The 16054-nt window shown below is 36.0% G+C and overlaps 1 protein-coding gene across 1 annotated transcript in view; it reads right to left on the bottom strand.

The window, feature by feature from the left end:
* usp40 (ubiquitin specific peptidase 40) overlaps positions 1–16054 on the bottom strand; it is a 176345-nt gene that overhangs the window by 126183 nt on the left and 34108 nt on the right. The window contains exons 5-8 of the mRNA XM_028807508.2: positions 12112–12258; positions 8945–9088; positions 2504–2632; positions 667–771 (exon numbers count right to left, since the gene is read on the bottom strand). Of these exons, the coding sequence (XP_028663341.1) occupies positions 667–771; positions 2504–2632; positions 8945–9088; positions 12112–12258 (525 nt within the window). The remainder of the gene's footprint in view (positions 1–666; positions 772–2503; positions 2633–8944; positions 9089–12111; positions 12259–16054) is intronic.

Below are 16054 nucleotides of genomic sequence, written 5' to 3' on the forward strand. Positions count from 1 at the left end.
CATATATTGGACAAAAGCCAAAAAATGCACATTGAAATGTCACCTTTTCCTGACAATGTAAAAAGCTGCCGTCAAGGCAAACTGGATCCAGCAATTTCCACTTTTAGTTAAAAGTATTTTAAGTTAAAATACAATTGATCAGTTTAAGAGAAAATAAATATAAATGGTAAATCTTTCAGTACCTTGATTTTACAAACCTACACACTGTTTCTCTACAAGTATGTCTTTTTTTTTATCAACTTAAAACAACTGAATTTTTCAATTTTGAATGGTAGAAGGCCAATTAATCTAATTAAAATAAAAAAAATTAATAACCTGCAGCTTTGCTCCAAAAATGTACTACAAACGGTCAGCAGTATGTTGAAGTGAGTTTTTCATGCCATTTTAGAATGCCAAAAGAATATTTAAAAGCTGTTTTGCCTTTTCAGGCTATAACAATGGCACTAAATATTGCATCATGCTGACCAACATGAGATAAACCAAGATGAAAATAACAAACTAAAGGCAGTTATTTATTAACAATACTATAATAACTGTATTTACTATTCGAATGGTATCATAACTTGCCTCCTGTAAATACAGGCCAACATGTACTAGGAATATTCAATTAAATTCAAGAAATACTGAAAGAAACTTAGCATCTTTAGATTACAAGGCATGGGCTACCTTAGCTAGTATAGTTTTAATTATAGACAGAGGATCATCCAAGTCTAGAAGACCATTTATTTTCATCTCCTTAAGAGACATTTTGGGTTTAGGTTTCTCTTCTCCCTAAAATATAAAATAAAAAAATTCAGATTAAAATTACAAGTCAACAGTGTACATTTGTAGCAACATAAATTTTAATAAAAGCAAATAATAATCAACTAAAATTGTATTAAGTGCAGTTTAACTAATCACATACATTCGAAAAAATAACTCATTTTCTTTTTAGATTGCTAACAATTAAGTTGTCCGTAATTTACCATTTTGAGAGAATTCTTAGCATCGTAAACATGGTAAAATAAATTTGTTTGAAGGCCTTTATACAGAACTACAGCTTTTTCAGAGTGGCCACCTTTTGCCTAAAACCAAAACTTCAACTTTAAATCTATTGTCATGCGTAAATAGTACAATTCAATTCTTACTTGCATGTCTTCTGCACACTAGTGTCAGTGGTACAATAAGCAACAATACACAATGAATAAAAACCACAGAATTCATCATCATCAGATGAAATACACATTGCATGGCCAAAATAAAAGTCAAACTCTAATATTTCGTTGAACCTCCTTTAGCTTTGATTATGGCATACATTCACCATGGTATCATTTTGATAAGCATATACAATGTCACAACATTTATTTCTATCCAGAGTTGCATTAATTTTTTGCCAAGATCTTGTATTGATGATGGGAGAGGCAGACCACTGCATGAAGTCTTCTCTGGTACATCCCAAAGATTCTCAATGAGGATAAGGTTTTCAAATACAGATAATGTAACTTTTCAATTAGATTTTTAGACAAGGAATGGAAGTCTTACATAAAAATATTCTAAATCTGCAAGGTATATGGAGAAATCCAACATAAAATTAACTCTGTGAATTGTATTTAAAACACTTCTCTCAAGCTACAGCGCAAAAAACACATTCTGGAGATGAGCCCATTTTTCAAAAAGACTTTCAAACATCAGCTTGTTTTGACTATCTTCTATAAAGAGTATTGTATTAATTCCTTCAACTGTAAAAAGCCTTTCCGAGGTTAACTAAAAATAACACACGGTGGCTTATAAACAAACCACCAATAATCTACTTGTTTGTCGCAATACTTTGGTCAACCAGAAGGCCTCAGAATGCATTATACGGCTATATTATTATAAATGGAAAAGAACACTTTCTAATACCTAAAATGACCAAATATAAAAACTTTACATTAAAAAAATAAATATTAAAACCCAATTCATGTCATACACAACTTGGAAGTCTCTAAAGTAACCAGCGATAATGCTCAGTTTCTGTGAACCCTTTAGCCACAGTAGCTGATTTGACCAACATTGCTTGTTTTTCTTTGGCAATGAAGGGAGCTTTGAATATGAATACTGAATGGAGTCAAACCAGGAAACCATTCCCTGATGGAATGTCAGTCCTTAATAAAACAGACACATAAACAGATCCTCTATGGCATGTGGATCTTTACTATGCGGGAGCAAAACTAATATCTGAAGAAAACATCCACAACACATGGAATATATGCCAAGTCCACACAGTGACTGGACCAGGAATTGAACCCTGTGTCCTACGGACAGTGATTTAGCTGCACTATCCTCTGTGCCACCACAGACTCTTATTTGCTAAATAGATATGTTTATCTTATTATAATCCACTAATTTTCATGATTACTTTTAGAAACTAACAAAAAATGCATTTAGTTTCAAAATTCTATTGATTAATGACTCCATTGGCAAGATTTTACCAATCAACATTGTGAATTCGTGGTAACTTTTCTTCTGTTCATATTCTACTTACCGGAGACTGCCAGTTTCCTAATTCATCAACATCTCTGATATAAACATGGTAATGACCACCATAACAGCCACCTTTGTGTATAATTACAGAAAAAAGCTCATAGTCATAATCAGCAATTGCTTGGTCCGCCTACACAAAGAAAAGGAATGAATTTATGTAGAAGACAAATCAAACTCAATATTAGAACACACCCTCATACACAAAAAAATTGTGAACATAATAGAACAATTTCAATATTTGAGATGACAACAAAATGATAGAGAATTTAAATTACTGCTAAATTATGTTACCAGCTATTCTTAATAAAACATATTTATGCATTCTATTTTAAAAAAAAACTGCAAAGAGTAAAGGCATCTAGTGCCTAACCCAGTTCAGTAAAAGTTACAGCAAAAAGTAAATCAAACGTGACATTTAAAAATTTAAATTATAAAGCAATTAAGAAAGTTCAATTTCAAATAATTCTGTTGTATATTTTAAATTGAGGGGTATATACACTCACTGGCCATTTTATTTGGTACACTTTGCTAGTACTATGTTAGACCCCCTTTTGCCTTCAGAACTGTTGTAATTCTTCATGGCATAGATTCAACAAGGTGCTGGAAACGTGAACTCATTGTCATGTCCAACAAACCAGTTTGAGAAACTTGAGCTTTGTGACATAGTGCATTATCCTGCTGGAGGAAAACATCAGAAGATGGGTACGCTGCGGTCAAAAAGGGTTGGTCATGGTCAGCAACAATATTCAGATAGATTGAGGCATTTAAATGATGCTTAACTGATACTAAGGGGTCCAAAGTGTGACAAGAAAATATCCTTCTCACCATTACACTACCAACCTGAACTGTTGATACAAGGTAGGATGGATTCATGCTTTCATGTTGTTGACGCCAAACTCTGACCCTACCATCCGAATGTCGCAGTAGAAATCAGGACTCATCAGACCAGGCATATTTCTCATCTTCTATTGTCCAATTTTGGTGAGCCTATGTGAATTGTAGCCTTAGTTGCCTGTTCTTAGCTGACAGAAGTGGCACCTGGTATGTTCTCCTGCTGCTGTAGCCAATCTGCCTCAAGGTTTGACATGTGTAAGAGATGCTCTTCTGCATACCTTGGTTGTAAGAAGTGGTTATCTGAGTTACTGCTGTCTTTCAATCAGCTCAAACCAGTCTGGTCATTCTCCTCTGACCTCTGGAATCAACAAGGTATTTTCGTCCAAAGAACTGCCACTCCTTGAATACTTTCCCTTTTCCAGACCATTCTCTATAAACAGCTAAAGATGGTTGTGCATGAAAATTCCAGTAGATCAGCAGTTTCTGAAATACTCCGATCTGCCCATCTGGCATCAACAACCAAGCAATGTTCGAATTCACTTAAATCACCTTTCTTTCCCATTCTGATGCTTGGTTTGAACTTTAACACGTCGTCTGAACAATGTCTACATTCCTAAATGCATTGAGTTCCTGTTACGTGAATAGCTGATTAGATACTTGTGTTGACAAGCAGTCGAACAGATGTACCTAATAAAGTTGCCGGTAAGCATATATATATTTTTTGCACAGTTGCTACTGACATACTAGTTACTAGTATTAGTTATAGCAAGTACTCAAAAATATTTCTACCAAATCTTTTAAAAGTAACTCCCAGACTGCATAAGTTCAGAGGGAACTTCAGAACAAGCTGTGAAGTAGTAGTTTTCATAGACTGAAATATCATATCTTGGATCAACTGATATGATCAGAATAGTTTTTGTGAATCACACAAATGCCAAAACATTAAATAATGACATTGGTTATTTAATGTTTCAAATGGCCTAAAACATTTTTTTTATAGAAATATAGTATGTTCTGGTTGTTCAAAAAGAGTAAAGCTATGACTTTCTGGCAAATGGAAATTGCTTTGTTTCCACAATGCACTTTACCTCTAACTATAAATGGAACTGTTTACCAGTTTTCACATTAAACCACAGTGAAATTCCTGATGGCTATTACAATGCTGCATATCTTAATTATCACTATAACCACTGTCATTTACTGTTTCTTATAATGTGATTTGTCTTTAAAACAATGTCAAGCATTTACTAAAATGTACATAATTATTCATGTGCAGTATAAAAATTTGACACCTAGCGCTTTAATAATTAACTATGGAGGAAGGCAGTGACAGTGGTTCAGAGCTCTTTCACCCATCGAAGAAGACTAAGTATGTTCCTATTTAGGTTTTTTGAAATTTGGTCAAGGAGAATTGACTACCCTACTTGTACAACATGTAGAAAGTAAGTTATAGTGAAAGGGGTAAACACACGGACTTTAATGAATCATCCTTGAGAAAATCAACCACTCCTATACAGTGATTTCAAAGTAAGGTAATCTTTAGTTCATTGTTTTATAACTTGCTAACTGCTTATCAGTATGAAGCTTTAGTGTTACATGCTCTAGTAAGAATTTGACTGCTTATGTGTTGTCCTGATGTTTGTGTTACCCGTGTGTGTGTGCACTGTTTAGTGCACAGAGTAATTCATCCAGTATAGTTTGCTCATTCAAATAACTAGCATGGGTCTTAAAACAGACTGTTTATATCCAGCCTTATGAATTGACCAAGAGTTAAACCTTAATTGAAAACATTCACATAACACATACATTGGAATAGAATGATCTGATTGGAGATGTGGCACACATTTTAAATAACATTATATTCATCCATCCATCCATTTTCCAACCCGCTGAATCCGAACACAGGGTCACGGGGGTCTGCTGGAGCCAATCCCAGCCAACACAGGGCACAAGGCAGGGAACCAATCCTGGGCAGGATGCCAACCCACCGCAGGACACACACAAACACACACTAAGGACAATTTAGAATCGCCAATGCACCTAACCTGCATGTCTCTGGACTGTGGGAAGAAACCGGAGTACCCGGAGGAAACTCACGCAGACACAGGGAGAACATGCAAACTCCACGCAGGGAGGACCTGGGAAGCGAACCCGGGTCTCTTAACTGCGAGGCAGCAGCGCTCAGATTACATCAAGGCTGGAAATTTGGCGTGGGATTCCAGGTATTACACACAAATATAGTAACTCTTAGTAAGACTTTTAATTTGCTAATTTTTCCACACATTTATTTGGTAATAAATCCCACTTGCTTGTTGCAAGAATATTCAGTGTCCCTTATTGGTTACTTGGGAATTACTTTATTTTTTTATTCCTTACATTTCACTAAGCTCGCATGCATAGGCTGAATTATATTCTTACCCTAAAATCAATACACACATTTATGAAATTGACATGGACCATTTAGTGAATTCATAATAAGTTTTGCTCCTTTTTATTTGACAAACTGACCGCTGTCAGTTTGTGGCTGCGTTGTGACTAAACTTAAAGGCAACTGTAATTATCATTTCTTTAAAATGGTGTTGGGCTGACTGCCTTTAAAATTGAAAAGTAGAATCAGTAACACACACAAAAAGATTAACAATGCTCAAGGATAACTTCAAGAAAATCAAATGTACAATGGCTAAGGTTGACACCTATCTTACTCTGAAAATTACAATATTTCAGAATAAGTGGGGACTTGGTAGGACACTTTTCCCAGAGATACAAGAACTCAAGTTTACATTGAGTTATGGCCTTCAAGAAATGCCCTTTGGTTTTGGTATCAGTTAATGGTAATCTCAAAGCAAAAATGTCCACTAGAAAAATAATAAAGTCATAGTCATTCTCAAACCCGCTAACTCCAAATCAGAGGAGACGGGAGAGACAGCCTATCCTGGCAATCTTGGACCCAATGCAGGAAAAGGGCCTGGACAGAAAACCAGTACATCATCAGAAAGAATATATTGTGACATTAAAAAAGTGCTTGAAATATTAATATCACAGTGCTTTTTAAACTGTGGGCTTTCATTTTTCACAACTGAGTCTGACATCCTCTCTTGGGTCAAATTTAAGGGGAATTCTCACTCCAAGTTTCAAAAATGAACTTATAGCTCTGAACCAAGGTTATTATAGTTTTGCCTTTTTATATTAGATTTCTATATTTTTTCTGACCTTACTTGGAAATTCAGTTTAGTTTTAGTTTTCCTTAATCGTGTACTTTTAGTTTTAATTTAGTTTTTAATTTCACAACAACATTTCTATTTTTATATCTATTAGTTTCAGTTTTAGTTTTAGTAATTAAGGTATGGGTAAACAGCTACTATGGAGTTTAGTTTTGTAGGATTTGGATGAGTTTAATGTTACTGGAAGCTTACTACACTACATGGTTTACTATCTAGTTCTGTTTTTGTCTGATAAATCACACAGATATCGAATATGAACAATTTTATAATTTTTAAAATATTTTCTGTGTCATTTGTGCTGAACAAATGTGCATGGACTGTTAGCACTATTTATCTTTTCCTTTTATTGCCCAGAATGGACAAATTTGTAATGAAATTTAGATGAATTTTAAGGTTTGAGGGTTTTTTCCACTAAATGTCAAGAGATTAGAAATAATATATACATTATCTAAACATGTTTATCCAGAGCAGATTTGCAGGAAACTTGGAGCCTACCCCAGCAGGTTTGGATACGAGGTAGGAAAAATCCCTTTTATGCAAAAAGAATATGATATTTCAATTATATTTTGAGAGAGACAGAAAAATTGAAAAAAGGGGGACAAGTATTTTAAGACATAATTCTGCTACTGGATTATTTTCACAATATCAGGTATTTTGAGCTTTGAATATAAACTAAAAAAAGATAAATTAATAAATATAGAATACAAAAAACACATCAGTAGGTTTCTTGTATGATGACTTAGTCAGTCTCTCAACTGACTTTTTCAAAAAGGATTTCTCCTGTGCGAAGTGGCAGGTGAATTATTATCAACAGAAAGCAGACACCTGAGAAATAAACTGAAACATTACTCACTTGTGATTTGTATGTACATATGGTAACAGGTTTAATTAACCACCACATTCCGATTTCAGGGATTTGAATTACATCTTGATATACAAGAAGCGCAAAGAAAGGTGGAATTACATGCCCGCATTCAGTTTGCTCTATCACTGCAAATGCTGTGTGAACACCCGCCCTCCGTCACCAGCCGCCATTCACTGGATGAATATATGCAGGCAGCTTGTGGTGGAGTACTTTCTGTTTAAGGGTTAAAAAACGAAAACTAAAAAGATTTTTAGTAAATTTTTTTTCAGTTACTTTTTCCAGCTACTTTAATAGTTTCATTTAGTTTTTCATTTCAGTTAATTATTTTATTTCAGTTTACGAAAATATTTTTTTAATAATAGTTTCATTTTAGTTTTCGTTAACTATAATAACCTTGCTCTGAACACAGTAAAATATTAGCCAGCTATAGCAATATTTATAATTCCAATTAAAACCTGTGTATGACACTGAAAGAAAAAAAAAAGATAAATAAATTAATATAAAATCACAAAGTGTAGATGGTCTATCAGATATAAACCCATAACATCAGCTGTATTCATACATTTAGGCAATCCCTAGTGTGTGAGCTTATCACTGGAGAGTTATGGATAAACCCTATATAAAAGGGGCTTTTGGATAGACAATAGTGTTGTAACAACCATCTTAACAAACACCACCATTGAAATCAAACATATCATGATAAATTTAATTATGCGAGTGTCATTTGTAGCTGCACAGATAGAAGTGATTACAAGTTTTGCTCGGAATACAAATCTCATACATTAAGTTATCTGAAATTGCAATCTACTCAACCAGAAGAGGATCCACTTATGTGGTAGAATTACTGCACCTTGCCAAGGTTGCCAGGAAGTTTTTATGCATTCCAGTAACCAGCGTACCATTAGACAGACTGTTCAGTGTCAGCGGTCAGCCTACAGGTCATAGATTAAACCCGACAAAGTAGATATGTTGACGTTCTTACATTTCAATTCATATTAAAGGAAATTGAAAACATACAGGAGATTAGGCCAGAAGCAGTTTTAATTCTTTATGAAGATATATAAATCACTGCTGTCTATTTGACTTAATTACATTTGTGATATTTTGTTAGCAGTGGCACATTTGACTGGTTTATGTAGGTGTGTTGAGAGCGTTAAAAGTCTGTATTTTGTATGTTTACATGTGGTTATTGCAAATCGGACATAAATCTTACTCATGTAAGTTACTTGTGTTTTTTATGTGTATTTATAGCATCTAGCATTACAACAACTAGTTTAAAACATCAGAAACAGTGAATTTTTTTTTTAATGACAGAAGTTTGTTTTGTTTCAGTCTAAAATGTAGTAAAACAAGTTCAATGTGTATTAGGGTTTTTTTTTAGTTAGCACATTTTAATAATATTGTGATAATACTGAAAACCATGATAATTTTGGTCACTATCATAGTGATGTGTAGGTTTGATTATGTCCCATTCCTCTCTGTAACACAGTATGTGAATATATGCAATGAAAAAAATCCTTACCTGTTCAGAAAAAGGTTTGAGGTTGATTTTTAAAGGGAATGTGTATTTTCCAGTCTCCTTGTATCTTTCACATTTGGCAAAATCAAAATTAAACCTTAATAGAGACACAGTGAGAAAAGGAGGCAAATGTCGCAGTTTGGCAGACTATGAAGAGAGAAAAAAAAAAAAAAAGACAACAAAAAAATTAAGTTACAATAAAAATTGTCAAATCTAAAAAAAAAAAAAAAAAAAAAAACACATTTCATTAAAAATACTAAAAATACGTATTTTTTCCTTTAACCTCACAATTTTTAATTCTCTGTACAACGCACCTGTTTTATTCATTGTTTCCTATATTTTTAAAGCTCCAAATTATTCTTTGCAACTCTATGAATTAATGCTAAAATAATCTTGTTAATTTAAACCAGACATTACTTAGTAATCTTAATATAGGCTCAGAATGCATTTACTCAGCATATGTAACTTAAATTGACAGGAATAAAATAACAAAGGAGAACAGAATTACAGTATTTCACACACACTGCGTAAGAGCATACAGTGGAACCTCCGTTCACAACCATAATTCGTTCCAAACCTATGGTCGTAAACTGATTTGGTCGTGAACCGAATCAATTTCCCCCATAGGATTGTATGTAAATACAACTAATCCGTTCCAGACCGTACAAACTGTATGTAAATATATATTTTTTTAAAGATTTTTAAGCACAAATATAGTTAATTACACCACAGAATGCACAGTGTAATAGTAAACTAATGTAAAAACATTGAACAACACTGACACAAACACCCAGGCTCCCTGCTCAGCTGCATGCGCAGGCTCTCTCTCTCTCTCTCAGCAGCATGCGAGCCTCCCCAGCCCCCCCCCCACTCTCAGCAGCACGCGAGCCCCCTCCCCCTCTGTCTCTCAGAAGCAAGCGAGCCCTCTCTCTCTCTCTGTAACATTGCAGCAGTTCGCGCTATAGCCTTACAATTCGATCGTTGTATAAACACTTTTTTTTTTAAATGAGTTTTAAGCACAGGGGGAAAAAAAAGGAACATTTGAACAAATCCGAACTTTATTTAAAAGCCAACCAAGACAGTAACATTGCAGGAGTTCACGCTAATAGCATTACAGCCCGATCGCTGTAAACACTCTTTTTAAATGAGTTTTAAACACATGAAAAAAAATAAACATTTGAAAAAAAGAGAAAAGTAACATTGCAACACTTTCTTCTCACCACTCTTCACTTGCTTAGAAGCCATGGTTAACTGCAAAAGCACACGAAATACTGTAGAGCACAAAGAGTTCACAGGTAAAGCACGCACATCTGACTGAGAACAATGAACAGGGAGAGGCTGAACGCGTGCTTAAATACAGTAATCGGCGCGCGCGAACAGGAAGGGAAATGAAATAGAGCACAAAGAGTTCACAGCGAAAGCACGTACGCACGTCTGACCGAGAACAATGCAACAGGTGCGGAAATCATCGGCGCACACAAACTGAAAGGGAAACTGGCTTGTTCGTATACCGAGTGTGAGGTCGTGAACCGAGGCAAAAGTTTGGCGAACGTTTTGGTCGTAAACCGAGTTGTATGTGTACCGAGATTCCACTGTATTTTGAAGAAGTCATAAAACAAATTTTAAATAGTTTAATGTTAATTCTCTTTCAGATAAGGAAAACAGAATAAATAATATTTCTAACAAATATTAAAATATCTATTTTTGTGCATATCTTGAATAATATGGATTGATCAATTATTGTATTAGATTTGATATAACAGTTAACAAAACAACTTTAAACTGGAATTTGTTTTAACAGAAGTCCTGCAATTAAACCTACTAAACCATCAAAGCATGTATAAGTTGCAATATACCTTCAAGATTAAAGATAATTAAATAAATATTTTCACAAATTTGTTATGCCTGGTTAAAAAAAAAAAAAAAAAAAACAGCCTGAAAGCATTACTACTTGCATTTGCCTCTTTTGTTTCCTAAACCACAGGTTGACTTAATGGCATTGTGTTAAAAGCACTGATTAGACGATAAAAATAAACTCGGAAATGTACATTTCTTGCAGAAGTAAATCAAAAGTTTTTTTTTTTTTCTTGAAAATAAGGAATAAAACCAAAAAGCAACAACATAATTTTCAGAGCACTGAAATCTGTTTTTCTAAACTGTAGGGCTTAACCATGCAACTGCAAGGAATCATTTACCGCCATTCTAAAATATAAGAGCTACCAAAATACCAACACGAAGACCAAATCAAAATGAAAGAACAAGGGTCAGCATCAGAATACCAAAAACAAGACTTTCTATGAGCACTTGTTTACTGATTAAATATGTATCTTAAACAAAGGAACTTGCACTGTTGCACTGCAATTTAACAGGTCACATCAGGAAGACCCTAAGAACAGGCAGAATTCTATACAAACCATTATCTGCCTGTTGCAGCTTTCAAAAACGGGGATGTGATGCAGTTAACATTTCTATTATAAAAAAAAATAATCTTGGAAGGAGACGAGACGTGATTTTCTCAGTGACACTTTAACATCCCGTGAGACAAGGCAGTGAGACAAAAGGACAGCTACTGTACAGGTTTTTAAATGATTGAAGCGCCGCACGAAATGCAGATCACGCAGCAATAGATCCGACCGCATCTCCTTAGCGTGTGTTCAGCCCCCCTCTTCACAACGCGAGTGGCAGATATGTGAAGTGGCTGGTGCGTAGCGCGCCCCTTTGGGGGAATGGGGGTGGGCAAGAAAAGCGAGCAGGAGGAAAAAAAAAAAAAGAATTAAGGACTTGATTGAACAAAGGACTAAAATTCAAATTAATAAATGGAAACTTATTACAAATTAAAATATTTATAATATAAAATTCTCATGACCTAAAAATTCAAGGCAGAAGCAATTTTTTTTAAACAGTCAATACAGGTTTCCCCATTCTCAACAAAAATGACTGGAAATGTAAATGTAATTAAGTATTAAAAAAAAACAGACTTAAGAATTAATCCACTAATCCATTTTGTAAACACTCATGTTAAGCAGGGGAATGGGGTAAATGCAACTATAATATACATTTGTATGAGCTGAATAAAAAAATATTTGTTATAAAATTAGCAAATGCAATCTAATTCTAAATGTCATCCTAATCGATTAACCAAAAAAGGAACATAATGAATATGGGCTGACCTTTGTAGCTCTGACCAAGTTGTTACAGCCACTACATCGATACCGATTATTACCATCAAAGAGCTCCTCCTCCACAAACATACTATAAAGTGCCTCTTCCAGGCTGTGAACTCCTTTAACAGCTACTGTTAAATCCAAAAAATCTTCCTAAAAAAAAAAAAAAAAAAAGTTGTAAGTTAACTTTACAGCTTTCCTTAAAGAATAATCAAGTCTTTCATTTAACAAAGAACATAATTTAAGGGTAGATATACATTCAGTGAGCAAATTTTGCTAAATATGTAACTTCATTAGATTTGCCTTTACAGCTTTATGTTGAAGCCAACAGGATGTACAGGTTACTTTTTTCTTCACCAACCTGTTCCATTCAATTTATCAATACAGTAATCCCTCGCTATATCGCGCTTCGCCTTTCGCGGCTTCACTCCATCGAGGATTTTATATGTAAGCATATTTAAATATATATCGCGGATTTTTTGCTGGTTCGCGGATTTCTGTGGACAATGGGTCTTTTAATTTCTGGTACATGCTTCCTCAGTTGGTTTGCCCAGTTGATTTCATACAAGGGATGCTATTGGCAGATGGCTGAGAAGCTACCCAACTTACTTTTCTCTCTCTCTCGCGCTGACTTTCTCTGATCCTGACCTAGGGGAATTGAGCAGGGGGGCTGTTCGCACACCTAGACGATACGGACGCTCGTCTAAAAATGCTGAAAGATTATCTTCATGTTGCTACCTTCTGTGCAGCTGCTTCCTGAAGCGACATGCTGCACGGTGCTTCGCATACTTAAAAGCTCGAAGGGCACGTATTGATTTTTGCTTGTTTTTTTTCTCTGTCTCTCTCTATATCTCTCTCTCTCTCTCTCTGCTCCTGATGGAGGGGGTGTGAGCTGCCGCCTTCAACAGCTTTGTGCCGCGGTGCTTCGCATACTTAAAAGCCAAACAGCCCTATTGATTTGTTTGCTTTTCTCTATCTCTCTGACATGATCTGCTCCTGACGCACACTCCTTTGAAGAGGAAGATATAGTTTGCATTCTTTTAATTGTGAGACGGAACTGTCATCTCTGTCTTGTCATGGAGCACAGTTTAAACTTTTGAAAAAGAGACAAATGTTTGTTTGCAGTGTTTGAATAACGTTCCTGTCTCTCTACAACCTCCTGTGTTTCTGCGCAAATCTGTGACCCAAGCATGACAATATAAAAATAACCATATAAACATATGGTTTCTACTTCGCGGATTTTCTTATTTCGTGGGTGGCTCTGGAACGCAACCCCCGCGATGGAGGAGGGATTACTGTATTCTGAACATCCGTGCCCATCTTAGGATGGACTGTATAGAAACTGCAAGAAGGAAAATATCCAAAACTTCGGTGCAGTAAGAAAGACAGTCATTTAATAGATCAGGAACTGTAAACAATGGATGGTATTCATAATAGTATTTGTTTAGAAGGTTGTAATCCTTTTTTTTTCTTTTCTTTACAGTGTGCTTCAGATGGTTCTATTTATAAAAGCTGAATATCTATTGTGAGACAGAATATAGCATTAAAAAGGCTGGACAGTGAAGTGATAATATGGCACTAGAATACTGATATGGACTGGGTAATGTGTTGGGAACGAAAGGATGCCACATCATCTGATGGAAATGAAAATTATCAATCTACAGATGGCTGAAAGACACCCCAAAAATCAAAGTGAAACAATGATGCAGCAGGCTAGTCCATTTTGCTGAAATTTCATTGCAGCAACTCAAAATTGTACTCAGTAGTTTGTATGGTCCCCACGTGCTTGTATGCATGCCTGACAATGGAGGGTGTCCTGGGGGATCTCCTCCCAGATCTGGAAGGGCATCACTGACCTCCTGAACAGTCTGAGGTGCAACCTGGTGGCGTCGGATGGACTGATACATAATGTCCCAGGGGAGTTCTATTAATTTATGTCAGATGAGCGTGGGGACCAGTCAATGGCATCAATTCCTTCTTCCTCCAGGAATTGCCTGCATACTCTTACCACATGCGGCCAGGCATTGTCGTGCACCAGGAGGAACCCAGGACCCACTGCACCAGCACAGGGTCTGACAGTGTGTCCAAGGATTTCATCCCGATACCTAATGGCAGTCAAGTTGCCGCTGTCTAGCCTGTAGAGGTCTGTGTGTCCTTCCATGGATATGCCTCCCCAGACCATCACTGACCAACCCCCAAACCTGTCATGCTGGCAGCGGAACGTTCTCCACGGCTTCTCAAGACCCTTTCATGTCTGTCACATGTGCTCAGGGTGAACCTGCTCTCATCTGTGAAAAGCACAGGGTGCCAGTGGTAGACCTGCCAATTCTGGTATTCTATGGCAAATGCCAATTGAGCTCCACGGTGCCAGGCAGTGAGCATACGGCCCACTAGAGGACTTCAGGCCCTCAGGCCACCCTCATGAAATCTGTTTCTAATTGTTTGGTCAGAGACACTCACACCAGTGGCCTGCTGGAGGTCATTTTGTAGGGCTCTGGCAGTGCTCATCCTGTCCCACCTTGTCCAAAGTAGCAGATACCGGTCCTACTGATGGGTTAAGGACCTTCTATGGCCCTGTCCAGGTCTCCTAGAGTAACTGCCTGCCTCCTGGAAACTACTGCATTTCCTTGAGACTGTGCTGGGAGACACGACAAACCCTCTGGCATTGGCATGCATTGATGTGCCATCCTGGAAAAGTTGGACTACCTGTGCAACCTCTGTAGGGTCCAGGTATTGCCTCATGCTACCAGTAGTGGCACTGACTGTAGCCAAATGCAAAACTACTGAAAGAACAGTCAGAAAAGATGAGGAGGGAAAAATGTCGGTGGCCTCCACCTGTTAAACCATTCCTGTTTTGGGGGTCGCCTCATTTTTACCCCACTAGTGCACCTGTTGTTGATTTCATTAACACCAAAGCAGCAGAAACTGATAAACAACCCCGTATGCTACTTAAATGGCCACATAAATATCCCAGAAGTTTCACTGACTTGATGCTATACTCTGATTAAAAAGTGTTTCTTTAATTTTTTTGAGCAGTATATATTAATTATATAAAATGATTGCTACATCATAAAGTAAACCAACTTAGAAATAAATATCAAAATTGTTTAGATACTTTTAGAACTTTAGTACAGGAAGTGACTTAATCAGTTTCACACAGTCTGGGGAAGCAAGATTAAAAAGTTATTGAATTTATTACTTTTTTCTCATTCTAGAAAACATTTTGAAAAAATAGCCTAAATGTTCCTTTTAGAACTTCTAATTATTTAGATCTAACTATTTACAAACATAGAATTTAATTGTGGGGATATGGCAGCACTAAGCACACAGCATGTACTTATTTTCACATACTCTGAGATAATTTACAGTTTGCAATTTATCTAACATGAATGTTATTAAAATGTGTAACTGGACCAAAACCAGGGGAGAATGTTAAAAACTCCAAATAGACATGAGATACTACTCCTAGACTATCACAGGATATACTTGGGCACCCCATACAATAACTGCTAATCATAATTAGAAAGCTTCAAGCAGATTTGACTGGGGAACATTCAGTTTCATAATACAGAGGAATATTTCCTCTTTTTTTAAATCCATTTATTATGATTTTGAGTTATGGAAAGTTAGAACCTGTTTTTGCAGTATTAGGTGCAAGCCTAGAATCTGGCTGCTAGCTCATATATGCATAATTGACCAGTTTAAATCTTCCCAATTACTTAACAAAAACACCTTTGACTTTTATTAAAGTACCTTACTAAAATCTACACAGCTGATTTATGCATAAACCCCATACAGAGCTACAAAATTCAAATGAATCACACATTTCTGAAAGCCTAGACACAAACAGCAGCAGCCATGGAAATTAGAGGCAGAAGAGTAACCTATTACACCAAGCTGTCCAAAATTCATTTCAAGTTTACAGTAACATGTACACGGTAAAAGTAAA

Source organism: Erpetoichthys calabaricus, chromosome 8 (assembly GCF_900747795.2).
Source record: "Erpetoichthys calabaricus chromosome 8, fErpCal1.3, whole genome shotgun sequence".
Lineage (NCBI taxonomy): Eukaryota > Metazoa > Chordata > Cladistia > Polypteriformes > Polypteridae > Erpetoichthys > Erpetoichthys calabaricus.